This window comes from Formica exsecta, unplaced genomic scaffold, assembly GCF_003651465.1.
Source record: "Formica exsecta isolate Colony F162 unplaced genomic scaffold, ASM365146v1 scaffold32, whole genome shotgun sequence".
NCBI lineage: Eukaryota > Metazoa > Arthropoda > Insecta > Hymenoptera > Formicidae > Formica > Formica exsecta.
The window spans coordinates 397,503-406,772 of NW_021850453.1; the positions used below are offsets into that span (position 1 = coordinate 397,503).

The following is a 9,270-nucleotide window of genomic DNA, read 5'->3' on the forward strand; positions in this document are numbered from 1 at the left end:
TTATGTTATATATTCGGCATTACTTATATATATACACTGTGTGTACACACACGCGCGCGCACACACTACCGGGCGCACGTCGGTGAACCGCGCTATAGCTGTAACAGCTGAGCGCTCACGCACACTACCAGGCGTGCGGCTCACCGACGTGCGCCCGGCTAAAGATAGGCGATGATTGACTTGTGTATATACAGGGTGTCCGGTAAAGATTGTGCCAACGCTCGTGAGCGGGTAGAGCACAGTAATCTGAACAGAAAAGTCCTGTAACATTTTTTTATGTAACGCATAATAAAGGGATTATTATTGAGTAAAGTCTGGCCAATCAGCGCCAATTTTTAGCCGGACGCACGTCGGTGAGCCGCCCGCCTGATAGTATGCGGCGGCGCACACTTCACAGCGCGGGGCTCACTGACGTGCGCCCGGCTAGAAGTCGCCGATGATTGATCGGACTTTACTCAATAATAACTCCTTTATGAAGCGTTATAGAAAAAAATGTTACAGGACTTTTCTGTTCAGATTACTGTGCTCTACCCGCTCACGAGCGTTGGCACAATCTTTACCGGACACCCTGTATATATAATTTTATTATATTATTGTATATATTACTTGCATATTCAGAATATTTTACCTCGAATATTGGTTCGCCCGTTAATCGAGATAAAGCAGCCATTTCTAATATCATGCTACCTGCACAAGCGGTGCATGTCTCTTTTGATACTTCCATAGGAACTCCTTTCATACCATGTTTTAAATTTATCTAAAAACATTTTTAGAAAATATTAGAATATTTATTCACATCAAATATATAGTATGATTTGATTGGCATTAAATTTGACATAGAATCATCTGCTTAATTAGCAGAGATGTAAAAAAAGATCTTTATACACAAAACTTTATTTAAAAGTGTTTATGTAATGTAATTAAATATAAAATTTTATATCATTTGATCTCTCTAAAATTATTTTTGCATTTTTTTAAATGTGGGAAAATGTTTTTATTTTATACTAACGTTACAGTATTTTATGATATATATAATAACATATAAAAAAATATAATCCCAATTTTATAGATTTTTATACGTTATCGCCATGTATATTTTTTCTACAAAGTTTGTAGAATAATGTCACTTTCATTAAAAAACGGACTGTTCTGTTTTACCGACCAAAACGATTATTTTTTTTTTTTAACCCAAGCCACTCCGGCATCCTCTTAAATTTGAAATAGGTCTAAACATAATTGAAAAACTAAATTAAAGTAATAATATCTTATAATGATAATAATAAATAAATTCCTCGTGGAAATGTAATTTAAACATATGTAGAGTAAATACTTTAAATAAGAAAAATGTGCCAATATAATGCCCAATAATTGCCATTATTGAACAAACATATATTACATAATATAAATATAAAAAATTATATTGAATTCGTATATATTATAATTATGAGATATTAATTTTATATTCTAATATATTTTTCCAAGTCTTTTTTTCATATTAGAAAAACTGCTTCTTTTTAAATGAACATTTTTACACAAAATCATATCTTTTTTAAACATAGTACAACTATTACTTTATTTTAATAAAATAAAATTATCTTACAATAATCTCTCAGAGGATCAAATAAAATATAAATTTTTAATTTAGTTTTTTTCTATCATCTTTAAGTAAAATAACTTTTACTTGAACTTTTATCGCATTTCTATTAGTTAAGAAAAATCAAATGCATATCAATACTCAAATTATATGCATTATGTATCATGGACAAACTTACTCTGCCATAAGGTATTCCAGTAGTTGTGTTAAATGCAGGTAAAAATCTATATCCTAAATCTTTAGCTAAGTCCAAAAGTTCTCCTCTATACCATGGCATTATATCAGCCCTCTGTTGTAGATATTCGGCTAATATGTGACCACTGAGAAGACCTCTGTAAAAAGCAAACATTTATAATTAATATAAAATTATTAATTTAATATAAAAACTAAATAATTTACAATCAAATATATTGTAAGTATGCATTATTAAATACATATAGGTAAAAAATTGTATATAATTACAAAGATTTTACTCACCCGAGCATTCTAATATTTGTTTCAAACAACGAAACGATAATATCTGTATCAAAGCTTACATCTCTAGTAACAAGTTTGACTGCATTCTCAAATTCTTCCAAATCTCCCAATACCTAACATATATAAAATATTTATATGTAAATGGAATTAGTGCTTATAACACAGTTTAATAAATTATTTGTTACTGAACTTACCACTAATGTATCTAGTGTATCCACCAAAGTAAGTGAAAAACTATAGCAAATTACAGTACATAAATTAGAATAAATTATGATTATATAATATGTCTAAAACAATAAATATATTTAAACAAAACCTTTCTAAATAAAAATAAAATAAAAATCCAACTAAACTTCCAAACTAGTATAGATAAAAAATAATAATTACAATTATTAAAAAATTATAAGATTAATAAATATATTCAAAAACAGATATAATGTCACTGTAACTACTCAAGTAATTGATTATATATTATTAATTTATAATGTACATTAAATATAATTCCGAGTTTTTTTAGATCATATATATATAAACTACATTTTATATAATCTATAGTTTGAAAGTAACTACATATACTTGTTTTTGAACATTAATTTTCTAATTATTTAAAATAGTTCATTTTTTTATTTTATTTGTTGCATATACAATTTTAAACACTTTTTTATATATGACATATGTTTTTTATTTTATCCTTTTGTAAAAAAATGTTTTCAAAAAATTTTAGTGTTTTTGTAGATTATTTGAAATTGTAATTAAAGCAAGAATGAAATAGTGAAAGAATTTTACATATTATTTAGAATTTGCAATAGAATATATAACAGAATAAAACAAAACAGTATATAAAATAGAAGTCATAAATATTTAAGTAAACCTTATCATTTATAAACTCTTAAATACATTCAAGTACTTGATTAGATTTCAATTAGTTTCACATTTTTAAACTAGCCATTTTTTTATAAACAGTTTTCAGTTATTTATTTTTAGATATTTTTTTTAGCTGCCTAATAATATATATTTTTAAAAGGGAGATATTAATAATGCTTCATTTAATCTTGTATTAACATTGAAAAAAGTAACAGAAATTATAATGATTCTTACTATTTGGATAACAGTAGAGTTACTTTTGAAAATTGATAACAAATAACAATAATAAATTACTTTTATAAAGTTACTTTCCCAACCTTACAGCCTTACTAGTTACAGCCAAACTAATTCTCAATATTCTTATATGCTTGGAGTCAAGACTACTGCTTTTGATCAAAAGTAATCAACGAAAACACACAACTATCATCGAAATATAATCCATTTCATGTAATTTTATGTATATTTGGTTTCTTACTTTCCCAGTGTAGAATCTATATCACCTCTGTTTGGTTCCGAGCCTCTATATCGCCCTTTACAGCTTAATGGCATCAATTCATCAGCGGGATATGCATTGTCCTTGCACAAAGATTATAGGAAATATTTTCTTCACATGTTAAACTTATATAAATCAATGTTAAACTTATATAAATCAATGTTAAAATGATGTCCTTTTCTTTCAATATACAAAATTCAAGTAAAAAATATTAATTGTTCATAATGATTAGTTCCTCTTTTATTTAATATATTATATAAAACTGTTCCCTCTTTATTTAATGTTCATAACTATTCCTTCTTTTATTTAATATATGTCAGTGCTATCTCTTCAACTTATATTTATAAATGTAAGATATTACTTTTTTGTCTTAAACAATATTAATATAGTATAACTAAAAAATTAAAAAGACTGTGAAATGTTATTTACCATATAGGCATTGTATGCGTGATAAAACATATCCCTTGCTTCTTCCCTATAAAACATAATAGCACAATTATGAAAGGATTGATATAAAAATTTAATCATATAATAAATAATACAAACTTTAAAGCTTCCCTTTCTTCCTTGCTCATATATTCTAATGGATCATCTTCAGATATAGCCCATAATATCTGTACGCTGCATCCTACAAACAATAGCCCCCAAATAAGAGCATCACAAGCCATTGTTTGCTAAAAAAAATATGTCCCCTTTTTGTCAAGATTTCATACTTGTAGTAGTGCACATGGTCCACCAAAATTTTTCCCGACTAATCCATTTCATTTCAACAATTTCATTGTATGGAAAATATAAACCAAAAGTATATCATATGAGTTTTTAAGATTCTTCCACTTCTTTTTTTTTATATTAAATTGTTCTTTATACACGACACATTATCATTTCTCAAATCGATGACACATGTCACATCGCTCAATTTGATGAAATTTATGCGTTCCATGGATTTATCGCTGTGGCCAGATGGCAAAGTGCATTTATTATGCAATTGTAAAAAGAATTATAATTTTCGTCGGAGATCGTGGCTTAAAAATCGGTGAATCTCTTTACGAACTATTCATTATATCCAATATAATTGGCAAATCATCGAAAACAATTAAAGTTGAACTGGCAAGTGTGAAAAAGAGAGTGTGTAGGACAAACTGTTGTTATCAGAAGAGATAAATAACAGGCAGTCGGGACACGATTGCGTATTTTTATCAAGGTCAGATGATGTGGTCGCAACCAGTTTGCCGAAAGTTTTTTGTTTTCTTTCGCAAAATACACAATATCAAGATTTCGCTTCACGTTCCTCGAAGCAAGCAAAACTGTCTGCTCCCCGCTTTTTTTTTCGGCTGATTTTCGCACAATTATTCTGATTCTTTATGTTTCGCTGGGTTGACTGTGATCAACAAGTCTGTCAACTGTCAGCAAGTGGCAACGATTTCTCCACATCTGACATGAGAATTATCGCCGTTTAGTAACCTCCCTAACCAATTTCCCGAAGCTACCCGAAGCGAAAGAAACAGATGGAGATGGACTACTAGAACCGGAGACGGAACGGTCGAAACTCGGAACGGAGAGAACTATCACGTGACACGTGACCATCAAGGCTGCATTCGAGAACGTCACCCTGTGCACCATGTGCACCGAGCGTCGTTCTATCTTTGTTATTTACTGAAAGTTGAACAAAGATAGAATGACGCTCGTGTGCACACGGGTGATGTTCTCGAACGCGGCCCAGCAGAGATGAGGGGAGAAATGACCAATGCTCCGAAAAATCCCGTCCACGAAATTTAAGCCATTGCATTGCGCCATCTGTCTGAACTACATACTCGCGTGGAGCAGTGTTAATAAGGCAGTAATACTGTGTTACCCGAAACGTGGATGCCAATTGGTACATAATGTATCAATTTTATCCAATATATGATATTTTATATAAAATATATAAAATATTAAATCGTGAAAAAATTAAATATTGAAATTGCAAATTGGATAAAATTGATACATTATGTACCAATTTACATCCACGTTAGGGCGATGCGTGGCACGGGCGTAGACGCTCAGTAGCTGCCGCCGATTGGCCGGCGTAGTAAGCATGGAAACGCACCAGCGCAACTGCCGTCTGCCGTCTGATATATGCTATCTGTTCAATGCCAGTCACAATCTCGTGTCGCAGCTGGCCGGATGACAACGACGTAACATCATGGCGGACAACGATAAGAAGCCGATGTCACGTTTAAGGCCTGGTGGTAATCGAGAGATTCCAGGTTCGATTCCGCCCGGGTCCCATCCTCCCACATGCCTCGATGTCATATAAACTCTTTCCTTCCATTTCCCCACATGCCTCAGAAAGAGGTTCCATTATCTTATAAATATTTACTTACATTGTTTGTAAGACTATTACTGCATCAATTATTTGTTGCAATTCGCCTTCGCTATTTGTCAATTTTTCCTTGTTATTCTTTCGAGTGGCACTTTCGTGTCATAATTGGGTACAGCTAAATCTTGTTTTAATTTCTGTATATGTTCAATCAATTGTCCTTTTTTTTTATGCGAGGTAAAATTATTTGTTTTATGCATATTTACAATATTACTAATTGTGTAATTATAACTGTTGTGTTAATATAGGTGCATTTTGAACCTGAAATGTGGGAACAGAGAATCGATAATAAAAGGAAATTAAAACAAAAGGCAGTACCAACGATTTTCCAATATTATCAAAAGAAAAAAATTTTTTGTATTAATCAGGAACCTGATGTAATTGAGGAAGAATATAGACCTGTTCGTGAAGAAGACCAAATTATAGTAAATGATAAGCGTAGAATTATATTACCTAACCGAAAATATGACAGTTTATTTTTTAATGTAATGCAAATAACATTGTGCAATATATAATTTTATACATCTATTTATTTCCATTTTTTAATTCAAGTATTTTCATTTTTATGAAAATACAAAATTTAGACAATAATAAGTTTGAAAACCAGCGGGAACGGATGAAACATGGCGGACCAATCAAAAGTGGTAGCCGTATGGCGTCACTCTATTTAAAGGCTCTCTAGGAGTTCGCTCATCGGTTTTGGATCCCCTTAAACCCCATAAAATATTCATATTAACATAATAAATATATATACTTACAATAACTAATATGATGTATTAAAAAAAAAAAAATTAATTACCTTAAGTAAGAGATGCACTTGAATTTTATCGTTTATAGTGATGATAGCACATTCCTCTAGAGGTTTTTTTGTGCTAAGAGTAGAATATGCAAGAGTTTCTATAAGTAATTTGTATTGAACAATCGTGTCTTTTAAAACTGAATTGTCACATATGATATATGCTTCAGTTTTTATTTTATTAGGTAAATTGTAAGTTGCACGGGTGGATCTAATATTCTTAATTATTTTTTGCACAAAGTCAACGTTCCTTTCAATCTCTTGGTTTCTCCAACAGCACTAAAATATATCACAAGTATCAAATATATATATATAATTTCGTAGTCATAATATACATCAAAATGTGAATATATATATATTCACATTTTGATGTATATTATGACTACGAAATTTATATTTTAAATAATTATTAATATTGTATGTAATAATTACTTCAGAGCTATCTGGATATGGACTTATACATATACTTGGATATATTAGTTTTTTATGATGTAAACGTTGGTAGAGTTCTTCCGTTATGAACGGCATAAATGGACTCAATAAACGTAATCCTACATCCATTGTTTTAAATAATACTTTTTGCGCCGCCAACTTTGCCACTTCATTTTCACTTTGAAATATAGGTTTAAGATATTCCTAAAAATGTGAATTGTTTATTATTTGAATTGTACACAAAAATATCTTTCTATTTTATTATCTATATACCATATATTTAAAAATGTTACTCACCAAATAAATATCACACAGGTCATATAACCATAAATTGTAACAGACAGAAGTAGCTAATGCAAAATCATATTGTGCTAACGCTTCATCACAAGTCTTAGCAGCATAACTAAGTCGTGATAACATCCATAAATCTACATTTGTCTCATGTCCAGTCAGCTATAAGGAAATATATATATAAATGCCAAAAAAGTTGAATTTTTGCTTTTTTTATAGCAATAAGAAATTTGTTATCATTTTTATATTAAACACAGGATATTACCATAAACGTATTATCATTATTTCTTTGACATGTATATGTAAGTTGTGGTATTATTTTATTTTGTTCTATACGGAATATAGTTTTTTCTTCATTCGTAAATGTTGCGATATGATTATACCAACGCTTAAGATGTAAATAATTTGCAAAATTAATATTTAATTCCTTTAATGTTTGATAAACTTTCGAATCTAGTTGTGAGGGTGTGTAACCATCAAGATATGAATAAGTTGCTAAATAATTATCTAGCGCCTCCTGTACACAGGATTCGTTCAAAGCTTGCTGATACCACTTGCCATCACCAATCATGTCAATACTAGTGGTAGTATTATTATATTTCTAAATAAAAATTTTCGATTAAACATTTGACTTTTCATGATTAGATTATGAGAATGTGATTCTTTTAAAAAAATATTAAAATTTACCACATCCTTTGTATCATGTTCAAATTTAGGTCCAAGATAGATAAGTGCAAATTTAGTAGCATTCCATATCTTGTTGCAGAAAAATCTGTACCCCTGTACACGAAGTATATCGAGATTTATATCTCGTCCTTGAGAGGTATAAGCACAGAGAGCAAATCGCAAAGCATCTGTACCACATTCAGGAATACCTTGTGGATAATCGTGCCTCTGACATTCTCGAGCTCGTTCCAATTCCTTTGGATCTAAATTGGAATCTAACAATTGTTTTTGGAGATCCTGAAATATTTTGATGATTAAAAATATTATACTAATATATACTAATATATATATATATATAAAAATTGGTAGTTTTGCAGCAAGGACACATTACATTATACTGTGTTACATGTAAAATAACTTGTTTGAACAATTGAGTTAATCTCTGAAAATATTGGTAGAATGTATTACACACACACATATACACATATACATTTTTTTCTTCATGTTTACTGTTAATATAATCAGTATTACAGCTGTTGATGTTGCATCCTATGTCGAATGTTTATATATATTTTTTTTTCAATAAAACAAAGAAAAGACTTTTTAAAATTTATAACATCATTAATTGTTTATACATATATAAAATTATTCATACATACTTCTAAAGATATTCCTTTAATCACATCCATAGGATCTATTACATTTCCCAAAGATTTACTCATTTTTCTTCCATGTGCATCTCTCACCATTGCATGTAGATATACTTCTCTATATATAGAAATATTTTAATTTTATATTTTCACATACACATTTTACATATGCACACACACACATTCTCTCTCTCTCTCTCTTTTTTTGCATAAAACAAGTATGGCATATAGAATGCATTCTAACATACTTGAAAGGCAACTGTCCCAACAGTTTTTGGCCCATAAAGACCATCCTGGCTACCCAAAAGAAAAGTATATCATGGCCAGTTTCTAATAGTGTACCTGGATAGAATGTCTTGAGCTCAGGAGTCTGCAAAACATATCCTAGCTAATATATTGAAGCTATGTATACATAGAGTGTTTTGCATAGTGTCACAAGATATCTTATCCAAAACTTTTGTCCTATAAAAAGTTGATAATCTTAAATGTAGCTAAGATCATTTTTTAAGATCATGTTCAAGATGTCAACCTTGTTTTTTTAAATGGAACTACCCTAATTTTTTATGTACGACATCAAGTTCCAGAGAAAACATCTTATCACACTTTATGTGAAATACACAAACATCCTATATGTATATTATATATATA

At 29.9% G+C, this 9,270-nt stretch overlaps 1 protein-coding gene and 1 pseudogene across 2 annotated transcripts in view; both read right to left on the bottom strand.

Moving 5' to 3' along the window:
• LOC115238037 (ER degradation-enhancing alpha-mannosidase-like protein 3) overlaps positions 1–5,119 on the bottom strand; it is a 12,714-nt gene extending 7,595 nt beyond the window's left edge. The window contains exons 1-7 of one of the 2 annotated variants that reach the window (XM_029811542.1): positions 3,975–5,119; positions 3,858–3,903; positions 3,411–3,511; positions 2,266–2,305; positions 2,072–2,184; positions 1,773–1,926; positions 629–757 (exon numbers count right to left, since the gene is read on the bottom strand). In XM_029811542.1, the coding sequence (XP_029667402.1) occupies positions 629–757; positions 1,773–1,926; positions 2,072–2,184; positions 2,266–2,305; positions 3,411–3,511; positions 3,858–3,903; positions 3,975–4,096 (705 nt within the window). In that variant the 5' untranslated portion in view covers positions 4,097–5,119. The remainder of the gene's footprint in view (positions 1–628; positions 758–1,772; positions 1,927–2,071; positions 2,185–2,265; positions 2,306–3,410; positions 3,512–3,857; positions 3,904–3,974) is intronic. The other variant, XM_029811543.1, reaches the window with a different exon arrangement.
• A 534-nt stretch (positions 5,120–5,653) lies between these two features.
• The window catches only part of LOC115238038, a 7,592-nt pseudogene continuing 3,975 nt past the window's right edge, over positions 5,654–9,270 (bottom strand).